At 32.1% G+C, this 19,990-nt stretch overlaps 1 protein-coding gene across 10 annotated transcripts in view; it reads right to left on the reverse strand.

Annotated features, from left to right (window-relative positions):
- Window positions 1-1,426: 1,426 nt before the first annotated feature.
- The window catches only part of LOC141544610 (uncharacterized), an 80,090-nt gene continuing 61,526 nt past the window's right edge, over window positions 1,427-19,990 (reverse strand). The window contains exons 11-20 of one of the 10 annotated variants that reach the window (XM_074270997.1): window positions 16,139-17,047; window positions 13,249-13,625; window positions 11,609-11,692; window positions 11,426-11,471; window positions 9,994-10,137; window positions 8,114-8,213; window positions 6,795-6,886; window positions 6,468-6,505; window positions 4,654-4,740; window positions 1,427-3,236 (exon numbers count right to left, since the gene is read on the reverse strand). In XM_074270997.1, coding sequence (XP_074127098.1) covers window positions 16,325-17,047 — 723 coding nt within the window. In that variant the 3' untranslated portion in view covers window positions 1,427-3,236; window positions 4,654-4,740; window positions 6,468-6,505; ... (5 more) ...; window positions 13,249-13,625; window positions 16,139-16,324. Of the gene's footprint in view, window positions 3,237-4,653; window positions 6,887-8,113; window positions 8,214-9,993; window positions 10,138-11,425; window positions 11,472-11,608; window positions 11,693-13,248; window positions 13,626-16,138; window positions 17,048-19,990 lie in introns of all 10 variants that reach the window. The other 9 variants (XM_074270994.1, XM_074270996.1, XM_074270995.1 and 6 more) reach the window with 9 other exon arrangements.

Below are 19,990 nucleotides of genomic sequence, written 5' to 3' on the forward strand. Positions count from 1 at the left end.
TCATAATATTGGTTTAAAAAAAGTGTTATGATGAAAACACTTTGCATTAATCAATGACAAATTACTGAATTTTTAAACACGTACCTTCCTTTTGCTTTCATCTAATTTCTTCTATAGTTGCTTCTGTCTTAAAATCTCTTCATAAATCATGGATTTTGAAGTCATGAATAGTTCTTTTTGGAAATCCACAAGGTTTTGTTGAAGTTTTCTTATTGCATCCTGATTAAAAATATGAATGTATAATTTCTACCGCTGATTTCAGTATTAGATTACATGAAATAAATATAACTTTATTGATATTATTTTAATTTTTGTTAATTGATTTGATATGTTGATTGATATTAATTGATATGAATATTTTTACATTATGTTAATTGCATGAACATATTCAGGGTTATCATAGATTTAGAACTAGTAAAATTCTTAAAGACTATTTAATGCAAGCACCTCATTTTGCAGTTGAGGAAAATGAGATCCAAAGAGATTAAATCAGTTAAATCATAAAAGTAGTCACTGAGAAAAGGATCAGAACTTAGTTCTTAAGACTACAAAGTTCTTTTGATTGTACCACATACCTTCTATTCAGCATGGAGAAAATGCTTGTTTCTCTTTCTTCATCATGAAACATTGTTTTAAATCAGATTTTCCCAGGCCATCTTCTAGAGAATTATAACACCTCCAAAGCCACATAAGGAATAAAGCTTTTTTATGTGCAATTTTACATGGAAGGTAGCGGGTGGGGGAGGATAGAATAGATACATTTTTAGAACTGATAGAAACATTTGCGGTTTTTATCTTCTATTTTTCAGAAAAAGTCTGTATAAAAATGACGCTTTTTCTTTCCTCTCATAGCTTACCCTGGAGAATGATCATTATGCACTTATGCTTGTCAAGCCTTATAAAATTACTTGAAGGGATTGATCTGATTTGAAGAAAGCAAAAAAGGGGGTGGGGAGCAGACTGGAGGGGTTGCCAGCTACTATTCATATCTTCAACTGTCCTTGCCAAGTTTTTAAAGCAGTTCCTTTTTATGCAAGCAGATGAATTATACTCCTGGTTGTAGTCAAAGGGCAGAAAGTGGAGGAAACTATAGAAAATGTGGTAGCTCTTCCATATATCTATATCTATATCTATATCTATATCTATATCTATATCTATATCTATATCTATATCTATATCTATATGTCTCTATATATACATATATATATGTATACATAGTATGTATGCATGTATATATATATATATATATATATATATATATATATATATATATATATATATATATATATATATATATACTTATACAATATGGTGAAAGGTCATTGGTAAAAGGAAATAATTTCATTTCATTCTCTAACCCAGCAGAAAGACCAAAGACACCCATACATACATAAATGTACATATACAAACAAACTACAAACGTATGTGTATTAATATACATACTTTATTAAAAATCCTGTGCATTATCAATATAAAGAAAATTATTGCATATGTGACTAATAGTAAATGAGGCTAAAAATAAAAGAAATTAAAAAATTATATATCATTGTATAAGATTAATTATTTTGTAAAAGAAAAAATTCAACCAATATCTAGCAACCTTTTGAAAGGAAACAGGCTAAAAGAAACCAATGTAAAATTATGTAAAGAAAATTGGCAAAATTGAATTATTATCCAAAATGCCACAATATACCATTGTGAAATGAATAGACTCAAACATATGATTATGAATACTAAAAATAAAATCTAATTTTTTTTACTGAAATTGTTAACAGTCTTTCCACTCAGTGTATAAAAGCATCATAGATAACAAAAACTGGTAGTAGATTGTAAAAAGCTATGTATTTTCAATAAATGAAGGGTGGTAATCTCCAAAACTACAATTCTGGACATTATGCAAGAAGTATTAGTGAAAATATACTGACATAAATGAAAAAAAAGATGTAGTAGGGAAGCAAAAGCACATGTTGAAAGAGGGATTTTATTATCACATACCAAAAGTTATTCTTAATGCATAATCACAATATCTTTGAACAAAATTATTTTAAACAAAAATGGTTAATCTTTATAATTTCATTAAAATATGATCAACTGTTTAATATTTCTAAAATCAATTCACAGTAGTCTGAATTAAAACTAGTCAGAATGAGCAACATGTTTTAATGGTTATGAAAAGGGTATCTATCTAATGCCCTACAGTATGGATGACTACTTGGAATTGTTACATTACTACTAGCATATTTTTTAAGCATTAACTTGTTCCAGTATTTCTAACAATTTATTCCATTGCAACATTAAATGGAATACTGGGCAAATTATTAGAACTACAAATGTATCAGTATTTACTTACTCCATTTATATTCATTAATCAATACTATGCATTTAAAATTTCATGGGCTAGCTAGACAATATTTTTAATCAAAAAATCAAAATCAAAAATCTAAAAAATGGATATTGGGTTGATTTTGATCATGAATGGTTCCTCATTCTTTTTGCATGTCTGAGTTTTTACACAAAAAATGACTAATATTAGAAACCTGCTGAAAATACAAATAACTAATTTATCTTGATCAAAATAACATTGAACTTCATTTTAAAATGTTAAATGCTTGTGAAACCATATTATTTAAAGTCCCACCACTCTTTTTGTCTTCTCCTTTTCAAGTTTTTGTAGTTTCTTTCTTAAATGGATATTTTCATCAACTAGTCTTCATTTTGTTCTTCTATCACATCTAGTTTTCCAGTGTCAGTATTGAGGGTCATAAAGCTATTCTTCTGGAGCATCAGGACACAATTTGATGCTCCTACTTTGAAGACCCCTTTGTTTTGGGCATCTTTAAATCGTTTTGGAAGGAACTTATTTTCCCTCTGCATGTGGGTTGATCCTTCTGTTATGGACTCTTCTCTGAGAAATGATCTGTTCAATTTTTCATTTTCTGTATGAATTTGGTCTTCATATTTCTTTATTTTTATCTTTCACCTGGTTTAATTTTCTCTGTGTAATTTCTAACATTAATGTCTTTTCTCTGAGGGAATGACATAGTTGGTATCTCTCATTTTCATCTTTAGATATATGAATTAACAGCTAGTCCTTTAAAGGAAGGAACTCATCTTGTAGTTGCTGAAGATTTAGTTTTGGTGTTGGATGTTCCTGATCACGTATAGCAGAACTTACACAGGAAGGATGATCCATTTTTGTCTGTAGTCTTTCTCTATTTTGTTTTTCACCTTCCAATCTAGAGTTCAATATTGCATATTGAAAAAAATTATAAGTAATTGTCTTATGTGTCTTGAAAGATTATTAAAAATGGATGAAACTTTAAAATAGTTGAAAGGAAATGTTACAGTGAAGTTTGTGAGGGAAATTTGAATTCTAATTTTCAGGATTCTTTTTTAAAATTTAATATTTTTCCTATTGTATTTTAAATAAGTTTTTATTTTCAAAATACATGCAAAGATAGTCTACTTACCCTTACTTACCCTTGCAAAACCTTGTTTCTGAAAATTTTTCTCCCTTCATTCTCCCCACCCTTTCCCCTAGACAGCAAGTTAACCAATATATATTAAACATGTGCAGTTATTCTGTACATATTTCCATTTATATCATGCTCCATAAGAAAAATCAGATCAAAAAGGGAAAAAAATGGGAAGGAAAAAAATCAAGCAAACAACAACAGAAAAGGTAATACTATGTTGACAACTACATTCAGTCCCCACAGTTCTCCTTTTTGCTACAGATGGCTCTCTCCATCACAAGTCTACTAGAATTGATCTGAATCACTTCATATTGTTGAAAAGATCCAAATATATTAAGATCCTTTTGAATCTTTTAAGATATCCATCAGTATTTTAAGTCTTATACTAGTCAAAGGGTCTGCTTACAGTCTGTTTTTACCACTATTTTAATGTTTGAAGATGCAGACTGCATGTTAAATGAAGGCATCTAAACCCCCGAGTCAAGAATTCTGCCTATGCTATTCTTACTGAAGAAAAGAATTTTCTGGAATGGGAAACAGAATTGGAAATGATTTTCAGGAAAAATTAAGGAGATCAACTTGGATTAGAGACATGTTATGTTGTTCCTATTTTTCTTATAATTTTCAGTATTTCCCAACCCTTCATGATTGAGGTATTGAAGACAATGTCTTCATAAAGTTTAACGATAAATGAGAAAATAATTATAATGAACAAACAAGGAATATAACTTGTTGGATTAGAATCATATAGAATGATTGTCTTACTGAAAATATAAAGGACAGGGTCTATTGTGAGGGAGAAATCAATCTCAAATACTCCCATAGGAAAGTCAAAAGAGATTCTGCATGCTGACTTATGCTATTATTGTATATAATAGAACTCCCAGTAAGTCAACCATTATTAGAAAACTAGCATTCATTTAATGTTTCCTATGTACCAAGTACTGTGAGAAGCACTGGGGATATAAACAGAGTCAAAAATACCAATCCCTGCCCTCCAGGTGCTTATGGTCTATATGAGTAAAACAACAATTAAATAAAGGATATGAAAGCAAGTTACATATCAAATATCTTGGAGATAATATCAGAAAAGAAGGAACTTAATTACTAAAGGGACTGAAAATTGACAGTCAAATTTGAGAAAAACCAGGATAGAGTTACATGAAGTGATACATACTTAAGTGAGCAGAATGAGCACATTGTACTTCAATATTGGCTGATGATCCTCTATCAATAACTTAGCTCTTTTCAGCAACACAATGATCTAAAATAATATCAAAAGACCCAGGAGAAGAAATGTTATCTACATCCAGAGAAACAACTGATGGGAGCCTGAATGCAGGTCAAAGTATACTATTTTCATGTTTTTTTGTTTATTGTTTTTTTTTTTGTTTGTTTTGTTTTTGTTTTGTTTTGTTTTGTTTTTTGGTTTTGGTTTTGTTTTTTTTCCCATTTAGGTTGTTTCTTTTATGATGCCATGATTAATATAGAAATATGATTTACATGATAACATCTATATAATCTATATTAAATTGTTTATAGTTTTAGGAAGGAGGAAAGAGAAGGAGGAAGAGAGAAAATTTAGAAATCAAAATGTTTTAAAAATCAATGTTAAAACAAGTCTTTACATACCATCGGGGAAAAAAGAAAAAAGAACGAAAAAAGAAAGAAAAAACAAAAGCAGGTAGGCCAGTTTAGTTGGATCTCTGAGTTAGGGAGAGCAGTAAAGTGTGAGAAAACTTAAAAAATAGGAAGGGATCAAGGTATAAAAGCTTTTAAGTGCCAAAAAAAAGAAGTTTATATTTACTCCTGGAGGTGATAAGCAACCAATACTACTAAAGGAGGAGGAGAAAAGACATGGCAAGATTTATGCTTGAAGAAAATCACTTTGGTAGCTTTGAAGAATCGATTAGTGTGTGGAAGGCTTCATTCAGAGAAAGAAAGAGGAAGTATATAATAAAATAAGCAAGAAGCAATGAATGCCTGCATTATACTGATGATTGTAATTCAATAGAAACGGACCATTATGAGAGATGCTAGAAAGGCAGAAAATTTGTCATTATAAAAAGAAGGAGTTAAGGATGTTCTTAAGGTTGCAATCCTGGGTGAATCAGAAGAAGGTGCTCTCACTGATAATAGATATATTTAGAAGAGGGAGGGCTTAGGAAGAAAGATATTTCTATTAAGGGCAACATCCCATTTGAGATTTCCAAAAAGAAAAAAAAATTGCGAAGTATAGAAGGAGCTCAAGAGAGAAACTAGGGCTGAGTGTATATAATTGTGGAAATCATCCCTCCATAAGGGTGCTAAGGGAACTCATGAGGAGCCGATGAGACCATCAAGAGAAACACTACCATTTCCGAGGTTGTAAGCTCCATTACAGCTCAGGCCATGTTATATTCTTCTCTTATCTGCTCTAAAGTTTCACAAATTGTTTTGTATATAACAGGGGACTAGGACATTTACTGAGGAATTTGAATAAGCAGATATTTATGGCATATCAGAAATAGAAACTACCTTTCTAACCTTATTATACATTACTGCCCTCTTTGCAGTCTACAACCCAGTCAGTGTCCTTCTTGTGGTTCTATACAGGACAACACAGAACTCCATTTCCCAAAGCCACACCCTTGTGCAGGGTGTCTTCTCAGCCTGGAGTACACTGCTGCTTTCCTAACCTCCCTCTCCATTAGAATTTCTTTTAAAACTCTTGTTTAGTTACCTTCTTTACTTGAAGTTGCTGCTATTACTTTCCCCTGAAAATCATGCCCTCCTTCCTGCTCCAAATTTTGTGACTTTGTGTTTACATTTATATTTATATGCCATATTCTTGGATTGAATGTGAACTTCCTGATGGCACTTCAGTTTTGCTTTTCACCCTCAGTGCCCACAACAGAGCTTGGTACACACAAGGCACCTGATAAATATATGTTGATTAAAGACAATCTGTGCTTCAGAAAATAAGATGATGAAATAAAAATGGGCACCTACCGGAAATTGTTCCAAACAGGAAGATGGACCACATGCCACTGAATAAAAAAGATTAATTATAGGGTTCATTATACTATTATGTTAAAGATTTTTCATTTTTCATTTCCTAACCTCAATTTTTCTTGATTTTACATTAAATTTTGTAATACAATGCTTCATTGTAAGAGAAATGCTTTCAAGTCTTTACTTAAACTTATGAGTACCATACCTGCCTGCATAGAGTTCTCTATCACATTCTACTTTGTAATGCCTTAATTGGGATTTAGTTTTACTTCTTTCTGAGAATTTTTCCTGGATTGCACTAATGATCTTTTCTATACGCTTAACTTTTTTTTGTTGTGTCCATTGCGATTTTTAAAGTGTTACTGACGATTCGTACATAAAAACTTCTTCCTGATATTCACCAAGGTAAACTGAATCTGCATAAAGAAAAATACAAGTAAATAAACATAGTAGGATTTTAAATTCTGCAGGACAACAGCAATATATTTAGAATTCAGATCCTTTGCTACTGATAAAATAGTCTCCACATATGAATCTTAAGATTATACCAAAATATTATTTTGTCAGTAGATTTAAAGTGAATTTAAAATAACTTATTATGCATTATTGTTGATTGCTAAAGAGAATCTCGAAGTTGCACATTTATTAAGAACATTTTGGAGATTATTAATATTTTGGTCACTTAGAGAAAGATTCTACAATTTTACTTATCATGTCAATTGCTTCTATGCTTTTCTATTATCAACCAAGGAAAATTCATAGATCTTATGCTGGCATTCAAAATGTATAATGCACATATAATATAGCACATATAGAATTGAAATACAACTTCCCCAAACTTATTCTACAAACTTTTATTGATTGAGAAAATGAATCTCCAAAATTAAGTGATTTGTCTATACGCACAAAGCTACTCCTTGTACACTTTTAATAATTTACCTTTTCATATTTATTTCTTTTTGTTATATATTGTCCAGTAAAATTGGACTTTTCACTGTCATTTTTCTGCCTCTTTGCTCACAATTTCCATGTAAGAAATCTTTACTCCAATCCCCTAGACTCCTATGACTTACGGAATTCCTACATATCTTTTAAAATTTTACAAAACAAATGATACTTCCAATTTTTAATTTTTTTATACTTGATAGCTGATGTTCTTTCCCACTTTATACCTCACATAGCAATATGACTATACTCTTTATTTACTTGTTATTTTATCATTTAACTGTTAATTATTTGGGTATTTTAAAATTAGGTTTATCTGTATAAGCTCTATCCCCCTCATAGACTATACATTCACTAAGGACAAAGACTTTGTCTTATCTAAAATTTGCGTATTTGGCACACAGTATGCTTTTTGCACTGGAACACATAGTGAGCCCTCTTTGACTACTTCTATAGCTGAAAAATCATCACCCGGAAGTTGAAATAATAATCATTTTTAGCTTGGCAAAGTCTGCCAGAGATTAGATGCCAATACTAGAGCCTCCAAGAACACAAAGTCATCTCTATTCTACTATGGGTCAATGCAATAGAACCTGTGTTTTCTTCTTGGATATAAACTTTGGTTTTGTTGGTTATTTGGTTACTGTTGGTTACTGTTAAACACTGCTATCCACTGGAAAATTTAAAATGATTCTTACCCTTAATATGATTTGAGGGAGAAAAATTACAATCCACTGTATCTGTCTCAAGTGACTGAGTGAGGTCATCAAGTGTTTTTGCAGCCATCTCTCCTTTATCCTATAAAATACATAAAGGCAAAGTAATAAGTCGATGTAAAATTATTGTAAAATAAACAGAAATGATAACAATGACTAATATTTAGGTAGCAAGTTAAGCTTTTCACAGCAGTTATTTATTATGCATTATCTCACAGCATCCAAACAAAAATTTCATGACAAAATCACTACTCATAATTATTTTACAAAGGAGTAAACAGGCTATAAGAGATGTTAGGTTACTTGTCCAAAATCATACAATCAGCCAAGAGCCCAAGAACAGCTTCAAATTCAGGTCTTCTTGACTATTCACTAGGCCCCATACCTACCCAGAACCTGATTTAGCAACCTTATATAAATTAACGTAAATAGTTACAACATCTCTTATACTTAGCCAATAGTCTTTATCTTACTTATGAAGGAAATGAAGGAAACTCCAGCAATATAATTAATCTTCTGGCATTAACAAAGGACACATTTCATATGAAGACTATTTCTAATGCTATCTTTTTTCAGAATAAATATTCCTGTTTCATAATGCAGAAAAAGATTCTTTTCTGTTGACTGAAAATTGCATTATTTTCTAAATTAATTTATATTTTAGCAGGATTTATAATACCTTATTATTTTTTATTTAATGTATTCTTTACAAGCCTAAAAGACAAATAATTTATTTCCACATAAATATAAACGGGAAATGTATTGTTGTTGTAAATATTTGATTTTAATATAGATTACTTCAAAATCATATGGTTTTCATGTTTCTAGTCAATCACATAAACCACAGACTATGACATTATTTTATCTCAGAGCCATAATTTATAATAAATACTGATCTTTTCCTCTTTTAAAAGTATTTTTCAATGTGATTTGGAAATTTTGTTTTTAAAAATGTTTGTTTTTAAGTTTCCCAAATCTTTTTTTTAACCTTCTACAATTGGGCATTAAGAAATCCATTATAATTATGTATAGTAAAATAACAAATTTCTGCCTTCCCTATGTCCAAAAAAAAAAAAGTCCAGAAAGATGATCTCTTTTAGTGAAAACTATTGTAATAAAAGCAATAAAGCAGAACACTCTGCTGCATGCACAAGGAACTTAATATAGTTATTGGATGAATAACGACAGTTCATGTTCCCATAGCACAAGAACTTTGCTTACAACAATCCTGCTGATAACCCAGGTATTATCATCCCTATTTTACAAATGTGTGTGTGATATGTCCTAGATTCTACTGCTAACATTGGCCTTGTGGTGCAGTGGCAAGTGAAGTGAATCTGGAGTTCAAACCCCAGCTCTTCTTCTTTTTCACTGGTATCACTGAAAATAAACCACTTAGGAGCCCGGACTACATGATCCCGGCACTGCCTTCCAGTTCTCAACCCACTCTAGAACAGTGGGAGACAGGAGACTTGAGTCTTAAATCTTCTCACTCCGAGACTGGGATTATTACTAATGCTTGGGTATGTATGGTGAAAACTACTTTTTACAGACAAATGTCAATCCTGCTGTGTTCTGTTACCCCAAAGAGTAAATTGGAGTGTATATCACTGGGGCAGGTTCCCCATATCTGAGAAAAGGAGAATTTCAACCATCAAACAGTGGGAAGTAATGTGGCATGTATAAAAAAGGGGAGTTTGGGCCCACTAGCTTTCCTGGAATGCATAAGTCTCACGCACCAGAATACTCAGAAAGAACACAAACAGAAAAAAAAAAAAAAAAATCAGGAAAACAGTTTTCTAGAAAGAGAAAAAGCACACATTGCTAATATTTTTCTATGAACTAGTCCAATAGTAGTTTACCTTAATTCATCAGAATCTGTCTCACTTAAGGTGCTGTCATCATGACTACAGAGTAGGATATCAGATGAGGAATTCATGTTTTCACAAGTCATACTAGAATCTTTGGAAATCCACTTCTCCTTTTCAGGCTTTTTTACATTTTTCCTATGCATGTCAGAGTCATTGCAGGAAAAAAAAATCCATCAGGGTATCTTTAAATTATTCTTTATAGAAAAATTTTCATAAAACAGTGAGGGAAATTTATTTTTGCTCTTTTAACACATACAACATTTTACTTCTAGAATAAACTTCCTTAACTAAGGTACTGATCATATCATTCCCCAGATCATAAACTTTTAATAGTCCCTCTCTGTTTGTAGTGCATTAAACTGCACTGTCTGCCTGTGAAGCTTCTTCATCTAAATCCAACAAAGATTCCCACATTCCTTCCCAGAAAACAAGGTTGTTTCCAATCACAGCTGTCTTCTCTAGTCTAGGAATAGATTCTGCTTATTTCTCATCCAACTTATTTTTTAACAGACAATGTTTTCCATTTGTTGCCTGTACTTGGACTAAAAAAGATCAGTCATGTAAATGCAGGTTGTTGTGATTAAACAATTTGTGTGCAAAATATCAGGAATTTATCAAGACAGGCTTCCTATAGAGACAAGGCCAGGAGAAAGTCTTAATTGATGATTGTAGGTTGAATTCTAAGAATTCATAGAATCCAGGAGGAGGGAAGTGACACTTTCCTTATACTATGCCCTGATCACAACTTGTTTGAAGAATATGTTCATTCCTGGGAGATATATTTTAGAAAAGACAATTAGCACTTAGAATAATTCCAGAGAAGAGAAATCAGGATGGTGAAGGAAAAAGACCTTGTTAAATAAAGGGCAACTGATGATGTTTACCATAAAGAAGAGAAGAGAAAGAACTGGGGATGAAAGGAAGTAGTATATGTGCTCAAATATAAAATAAAACAATGTTTAATTGACCCTCCAAAGGCTTTCAATACTAGGCACAGGAAACACATTTGGGATCAATGTATGAAAAACAAAGAACACAAAAGCAACCCACTTCCAAACAACTAAACTTATTTAAAAGGAATGGACTGCCTATGGAATTAACACATTCCTTTCTCTCTCTCTCTCTCTCTCTCTCTCTCTCTCTCTCTCTCTCTCTCTCTCTCTCTCTCTCTCTCTCTCTCTCTCTCTCTCTCTCTCTCTCCTCTCTCTCTCTCTCTCTCTCTCTCTCTCTCTCTCTCTCTCTCTCTCTCTCTCTCTCTCTCTCTCTCTCTCTCTGTGTGTGTGTGTAGGTGTGTGTGACAGACAGAGCGACAGGGACAGAGAGACAAAGAGAGGGACAGAGAGATTGTACATGCTAGTTATAACTTTGAGCAAAGGTAGTAAGATTGTTCTTTATTTACCTCAAATGGACTTCACAAACCTACCTGTTGCTCTGTTCATGTAGCTTTTAGATAACTTCATCTTCCTACTCTGATAAAGTTTCAAAGAAGAAATTTAGTGGGAAAAAGCACATTTTGTAATCATTCTTGATATCCATTTTATTCCATCATGTAATTTTATTCTCAGATTTAACAACATTTAAAAAGAATGCTTGCTAAGCAACTTACCCTCTTTTGATGCCCTTTTTGTCAAACTTTCCCAAAGAATAGTAATTTCTCTGGTGCTTTAGCAGCATTTCCTCTCTCCAACTGCTAAACATACACACCAATGAGTTATTTTTACCCAATGGCAAGAAAAATTTTAAAAACAAAAATATTCACAGCAACCACTTTTTGTAGCAGCAAATAACTGGGAATGGCTAAGCAAATTGTGTTTTGTTGATGGATGCATGGTCATTGTGTATGGTTAGAAATCATACTTATATAAAAGCATAAGAATATTTATATGAATTAATGCAAAATGAAATAAGGACAACAGGACAACAATATAAATTTTGACTATAATAATGTTATTATTGAGGACAATAAAATAACTGCAATTTAATACTGTGAAATTATAATGTCAAAGCTTAGTCCAGATGAAAGGGTATCACCTCCTATTTATGCAGGGTGGAAGACTTTCAATATGGAACACTGCATGTAATAGTGATGTATTAATTAGGGATGTTTCACTAGAAGGCTAAGGAAAGAGATCTTGAAAAATGAAGCTGATATAAAAGTAATACAAGATGATTTTTAAGAAAGGAAACTTTCTCTCAATTGTCCATTGCTTTCCTGTGTCTTACTAATAAGTCTAATATGGTTTCACTAATCAAAGGAATAAAGTAGATAACTTTCTGTCTGCATGCAACTAAGGTCACAATGTATGAGTACTGGCATTGAAGCAGGGAAAGATGCCCTTTTTCATTGTCTCCCAAATAAGTTATATATTGTTGTTTTCCTAATGTATCTAATTTGTTTTTATCTTAAACTTAATTGTTCAAGGAAAAGTTTTTTAAGGCTATTTAATTACTTTTCAATTTTATTTTCAATAAAAGTAAATCCAGGCTTAAATTTTCAAACACTCTCTACTTTCTAAATGTTAGTCCAGATCACTTCCACATTTCAGCTCTCCTAAGTTGGAATTTTAGAGGTCTTCAAGTATGTACAGTCCCAAAATGAATTGTGAACCCTCTTTACTGTATTCCTGTGTCTCATCTTGTGGTGCTAAGACTTTTTTAGATGGGGCAGCAGGTAGTTGTTATTTGTTTTTTTCCTCTTCCTCAACCTGTCCAGTAGCCACATGAGCACTAGAAGGCCTTAAATGCTAGGTGAGCACTGCTCTCTACAACTCTGTCAATTCCCCCTTTTGATTCTTCCATCCTGAAAGGATATTAGCCTTTTTTCTCCTCAGGCCTGTCTTACAGAGTGATGTGTTGGTAAATAGATCTTTTTAATGAGTTGCATGTCTGCAATTAAAAGTGTGAGGTTCTTGAGATTCTAGGTTTTCTGAGTTTTTTGGTGGTATCCGCAGTGCTTGGCTCATGATAAGCACTTAAACGGGTTCATTCTTAGACATTTCTCTATTGATGGGAAACTTTTTAACATCTAAAAGAACCCAACTAATTTTTGGAGTAGCTGTAAGCCTATTCTCATATCTCATTAGCACTTATTATTTATACATTTGCAAACATTTGAAAATTCCCTTGCTTTGCTCCTTGCTATCCATATCTTTTTTTTCATCCTATTCTTTTGGAACCCCTCAAAGGTTATCTAACTCTTTTAATATACACTGATATAACAATTCCAAAATAAAAGAACATACTTACAGTAAGGAACAATATACATTCATGGGACCTTCATTCCTTTCTCAGCAAAAAACAAGTGGATGCAGAGTGAATCAGAATCTAGATTTTTAGAGCAAACTAAACATACCATGAATGTTAATATTTGATAATAAACATATTTTGAATATTTTGACAAACTTACCCCTTAAAAATTGGTGCCCAAGTGCTAAATTTTCCCTGGAGGAAATGCCCATTATTGGAATTTCTTCCCCAGGAAGTGTGTTTTCTTCATCTTTACCAAGCTGATGGTTCTCCATTGAAAATATCTCATTAACGTTGCCATCTCTTCTGTTTTTAGTTAATTGATCATCTTTTCTCTCGAATGACTCCATTTCGTTCTGTTGATGCTTTTGCTCCACCTAAAAGGAAAGCTTAGTATCATTGCCACTTTATTCCTTATCTGCCTCTGTGAGAGAGATGTGTGTGTGTGTATGTACATATATATGTACATATACACATATCTATTCTTTAATACATAATATTTCATATACGTATTTAAATGCTAACTTAGGTACAAATACTAGATTTGTGATTTCTCTAGTACAAGGATCTACTTGAAGAGAAAATTCCCTCTACGAATTCCACCAATAACTAGAACATGGAGATGTTTATTGACTTGCCTATCTATGTCAGAAGTTGGACTTGAAAAAGGTCTTCTTGGCTCACTATCAAATATGCTATGCTAACTTTAATTTTTCTATTTTATTTTGAAATACACATTATCCTCAATAGATATTACCTTCATTTTTATATCATAGTCAAAAATGATGATACTTTTATAAGTTTTGTTAGAAAGCAGAAAAATTGGTTCATTTTTCAAAATGATAGCTTATCACCTCATTTTGTTTTCTCATCCTATTTTCACATGCTTCTCTCATTTCTCTCCTTTAACAAGCAGACAGGGATAAAGAGATAAAATAGCTGACTTATTTTTGGCCTTTTTTTACCATGTCCCTATGACGAACAAATAGACCCAGTTCATTTTTAACTATAGGATGATTGTTTCCAATCCCATTTCTCATTTCTTTTTCCTTATTGTCAAGTTCAAAAAAGTACTACAAAAAACAAAAACAAAAAATACCCTAAAATTAGTCATTGAAATATTGGGTTAAAAACACAGGAAATTGAGGAGAGTGAGATTTAGGCAATGTGACTGCTACATTATGGAATATCAGTGCTATTCCCTGTGCAGGTGCACTGAATCACAATCTTTTTAGGAAAGAAAAAAAAATTAGGAAAAAACAAAACAAAACAAAAAAACAACCTTAGTCTAATGCTCTCATTTTGTTGATGAGGAATCTGAAGCACAGATACATTAAGTAATTTGGTCAAAGTCATGATAATAAACTAATAGCAGAATCTAGTATTTCTGGGTATAGGCCCCACATTTGATTCAGAATGAATTTGCATTATTTCGTACTTTGTAGAGAGATAGACAGTTGTAGATTGATAGATTTCAGAGTTAGCATTGAGTTTCTCATCAGAAGTTTTAAGCTTAAATACCAATTCCTTGTTTGTAAAGATGTCCCAGCACTTTATAGGAATAGAAATGAAGATCAAATGGGAATACTTTGTAATGAGAGTTATACTCTCATGATGTTTGGACAGGACCTTTAAGATCATCAATGGGAGTGACTCCAAGTGAGGAAACTCCCTCCATAAAGTCAGGTCAGCCTCTGCTTCTAGTAGCAGTTGCCTGGTAAAATCAATAGACTTGCCCAAGATAACATAACACATTAGAAGCAGCACTTGAATCTAAGTCTAACTGAATGAGTTTGGCTCTCTCTCCACTATCCTCTCTTTTATCTTCAGTTATTATTGTGAAAGGATAATGATAATTATAAGATAGACACATAACAGTACATATGAACCAAGAGACTCTGGCCATGTAGTCTAACTTCTCTAAGCCTAACTCTTCCTCAGTGATAAGATAAGGGGATTTGACTCCATGACTGTCAATGTTCCAAAAAATAAAACTCAATGAATGAACTATACTAATTTAATAGTATCTAAAGCCAGTCTCTTGCACAACCATATCACAAGTCAGTGTTTTGCTATTGTTTTGCTATCTTTTCTTCTAGTTTACATTATTTCTAAGTGCTAAAATGACAGGTACCTATAGCAAATTAAAATATATTTTGAAAAAGCAAGTCAATGCAAGAAGAGGAGCACTAAACTTGAAGAGAGAAAATCTAGGTTTAAGTTTCAATTCTGTAATTTATTAGTGGTGGAATAGAGAAATAGTAAATTGATGACTGATATTAAATGATTAATTAGCAAAATTGTGTTTCATTTTGTTTTGAAACACAAAAAGTCATGATTTTAGTTATATGAGTAAAGGTAAATAAGCAGATTGTCATAAATGTATTAATTTAGTCAGATGAATTTTTTAGAAATTTCCAAAGTTTGGCTTATGTTTTCAGTATTTTAAGTCACAACACATTACATTTGGTTAAGAAAATAAAAATGACCATAGAAAGCAAAATTCTTTCAAATGTCATATATTACAAGGATTTGCATAAAAGAAAATCTGAGTTCTTTATATGTCTTTTAGTTTGTGTTCTAATTATCTTTAGGCTTATCCTAGTTCTTTTGGTTACCTAGTCTAATATTTCAATTTGTATGTCTGATTTAGAAAATTCATTGGTTACATGCCAAATATTTTGGAAATTGATGGAGTAATTTAGATGACCAAAATAAAAACTGTAAAAAAGATTTTCTGGATAATTTTCTTAATGCAACTTTCAATGTAAATTGTACAAATAGCAAGCATGTGAACATAGCATTTTCATCATATGAAAAATCAATTGCACGGGAGGATTGATGAAGATGAAAAATAAATAGAATATAGAGTGTCAAAAGGTGAATCTACCTCTTTTTCTGATGGTATTTTTTCTTTATCCAATGTCAGGGACTCTGCTTGCAACATTCCTAAATCATTTGTTAATCTTTGTGAATCTTGCTTTAATTTTTTATCCAGGTGCATTTTTGAGATTTTGTCCCCATCTGGAAGGGAGTATCTCCAATGCCTTAGCTCACTGGTAGAGTTACTGGCATTTTAATCACTATCCTCAAATGATATTTCTATATGTTTGGTTTTCTTCTTACATTTTCTTGCAATATAAAGTTCAGGCTTTTTTTCTTGGCTGATTGCATCTTCCTTCATTTCATTTGAGCCCGCTCTTTTTATATTTTCTTCATTATAAGCAAAATCTTCTTCATATATATTAGAAGTACATTCAACTTCTGTGTGAATATCATTCTTAGGCTTTGGGGTGCCAAGAATGTTTTCTTGCAAAGTGCTCTGTAAATTCTGGAAAACAACATTTTCCAAATCATGCTCTCTTCCTTCAGGAAATGACGGATGAAGTCCTGCAGGGAGAGGGCCTTGATATGTCTCCTTTTCCTCAGAGTCACTTAAGGTATTTGCCAAAGTAGATGTAGCTACCTCTCCAAACTCATCTTTTTGGAGTTTCTCTTGAGTGTCATCAGCAATTTGGAACTTTTTCTCAATTTCCCCATGCACCTGTGTTAACTTAGTTTTCTTGATTCTAAATTTATTTTTAAATTTCATTTTTTTCTCTTTGTCCCTCATTTTTTCAGGATTTTCTGTGCAATTTGTATCTGCATCTAAATGTATGTCCTTAACATTAGATTTCTTATTGAATTTTGCTTGTGGAGATCTTCTTTTCCAATTCAAAAATGGGAAACAAAGACACTGAAATCGTTTCCTAGATGCTGTTTGTTCTGGTATGCTGGTTGTTTCCAAAGTAACTTTATCCTGGGGTAATGAAATAAGGACAAAGAACAATTAGAACTCAAACAAATAATAGTTAAACTTAATCTTTTAATCTTAGTGTTTTACATAATCCCAAATCATCTATGTTTCAAAAGAATGTTAGAAAAAATTAAATTTTCTCTAAATGAAAGAAAAAAAATGAAATTTTAAAGTAAGTTTTAGCTAGGATATTTTGTATTAGGTTAATATTATACTTGTATTGCATACTATGCATACTATATTCCCAAAAAAACAAATAGAAAAATTTCTCATTTCTTATTTTAATAGTTTTTCCTGCTCTAAAAGGACAATTTTTTAATCAAAAATAGATTGTAAAGAGATTTTGTTTTTAACTGATAAATTTAAATGATAAATTTTGAAATAATAATACAGATCTGCTTAGCCAAAAAAAAAGTAAAATATAAGGTTGAAATGGGATAAAAAATTAGAGAGATATTTTTAACTAGTAAATTTTTTCACCACATTTATGTGTTTCTCTATTATTCATTTTGTAATTTCTTTGAATTAAAGTTCAAATAAAAGTGTAAAAATAGCAAATGTAAATTATGACGTAAGTGTGAGGAAAACTAGAATGTGATTTAAAGGAAACTTATTTTCAAAAATATATACCTATATAGATTGTCCCCTTCTGAGTTCAGTTCGAGTCCATATAATCTCTCTTTTTTAAAAATTAGAGGATAAGACTGGGCAAGAGAAAACAAATGCTTTTTGCATATAATTAAAGAATAAGAGATAAGAAATGATTACAAAATGATAACTTAGGGACATTAATAGAATTATTCGGCCATGGAGTATTAAGTAACTATTTCAAAATAGTCAAAATGTGATTCCCTGACCCAGTATAATCATTCAAATGTTCAAATGAGTTGGGATTATAATTCTATAATTAAATGGGACAAACCACAATATCGATGCCTACCTACAGATATTTTGGAATAAATTGTTTTTAGAATCACATCATTTACAAATAACAGTCAAATTTTTTTTTCTTGTTCAGTCATGTCTGACTTTTTTCAAGACCTACAAACAGCTTCTTCCGTATCTAAAGACCCACTGAATTCTATTAATTGCTAACCCTGGCCAAAACAATCCAGGAGCCTGGGACTCCACACACCTTCAAGATCATAAAAAGGAAATCCTGGAGTCCACTCTTGGCAGGAGCCCTAAAACATGGTGTCCTTACACTGGCCATGTAAGAGTTCCTGTCTACCCAGGGACCAGCTCTGGCCCTGGCATCTTTCTACCTTTACCCTTACTTCCAAACCCCTACAATACACCTTTTTTTTTTTTTTTTTTTTTTTTTTTTTTATCAATCTAGGTTTTCGGGTCTGTAAATTCCTTTACAGGGACTCTGCGCCATCACTAGACTGCTTTGAACTATGTATCCTTGCACCAAACCCAAAGGGGTTCCCCTTCCCTAACTCTCATCAAATCTTCCTGACTCCAGATCTGAATCTCTATCTCCTATGCCACTTAGTTGTTGACAAATATGTAGAATATATTTATACTTTAAATTGCATTGAATGTCATTTCTCCAAAATTAGACATTTATTAACTCCTACTTGAATTGAGATGGCAAAATCTTATTGGGCTGATTTTCATTATATCCCAAACAAACAGATTCAGCAAGAAAACAAAAGCACTACAACTGCATAAGAATATCATCCACAATATCCCTAAATAGTTGACAGTGAGCTTCCAGCTAGAGACATTAATTGTTGGGGTCCATATTGCCTTCTAAAGCAGTTATGTTTTTTGTTGCTCTATCCATGATGGAGAATCTGTTATTTCCTTTAATGAACACAGATCAAGTAATAGAATCTTTTCATGTAAAACTAAGGGCTGAAGTATAGACCTCAATGATAACTATTTTCTGTTCTATATCATGGCTATTCCTGTAGCTGAAACCTATGGATTTTAAGAAGATATTCAATTCACTGATTTGTTGATGAGTGTGCTAGTATTTGGGCAATATTCAGATTAAAATTCAATAATTAATTCACGAGGATGTTATCCGATCTGAATTGTTGATTTTTAAGAAATCACATTGGAACAGTCATTTCAATTCTTGTTTCTAGGCAGAGAAATAATGATTCAAAAATATGATTGAAATGTATTGTCTAGAAAAGATTGTGAAAAGGTTGTGAACTGGAATCTCGTTGTAGAAAGATGGTGTTGGGAAGGTAAAGCTCTGTGACCTGCTTTGTTTTTCAAGCCTCTCTTGTCTCTTGATTGTGCAGGTTGTTCTAACAAAATGAACATGATAAAAAGACTATTGAGAGCAGATTCTATCTTGCAAAAAGCATCTGAAACCTGGACTTTAGAACTCTTCTGATTTCAGTTAAAGAAGATATTACTAGTTAGTGAGACTAAAGCATGACACATCCTGAGTCTATTCCCCACTGAGCTCAAGTAATGTGGTTAGGGTTAGCACCAAAAAAAACCCTTCAGCTAATTTGCACATTGAACTGAAAAATCTTTGCCTAAAATCTTTGAGTAATTACAGTTTACCAGGGAGTTGTCATGGTATTAGGAAAGGTTAACGTTGTTATGAATTCCTTGGAAGTTCCATCATGAGTAATAAATAGTTCCTGCATATTTCCCATAAGAAAATCCAAAGATGAATCATTAAGAATTCATATGTGTTCAATAGAACAAAATATACTAGATATCTCAGAAGTTTCACTTTAAAAAAAATTCTCATCATTCTAAAGATAGAAGACTAGATCCAAGGAATGTCAAAACCCAGTGTGCCTGGATTTCAACAAGTATTTCAAAAAGTTTCTCACAAGATCTTTGTGGCCTAGGAGAAAAATGTGGACTGTATTAAAGAAAAATTTGGTAGATTAGGAGTAGTTTCACTGGGTGGATTTTAACAACACCAATTTTCCTGGAGGGCAAAGGGTAGCTTTACCTCCAGGGCTT

This window comes from Sminthopsis crassicaudata, chromosome 5, assembly GCF_048593235.1.
Source record: "Sminthopsis crassicaudata isolate SCR6 chromosome 5, ASM4859323v1, whole genome shotgun sequence".
Lineage (NCBI taxonomy): Eukaryota > Metazoa > Chordata > Mammalia > Dasyuromorphia > Dasyuridae > Sminthopsis > Sminthopsis crassicaudata.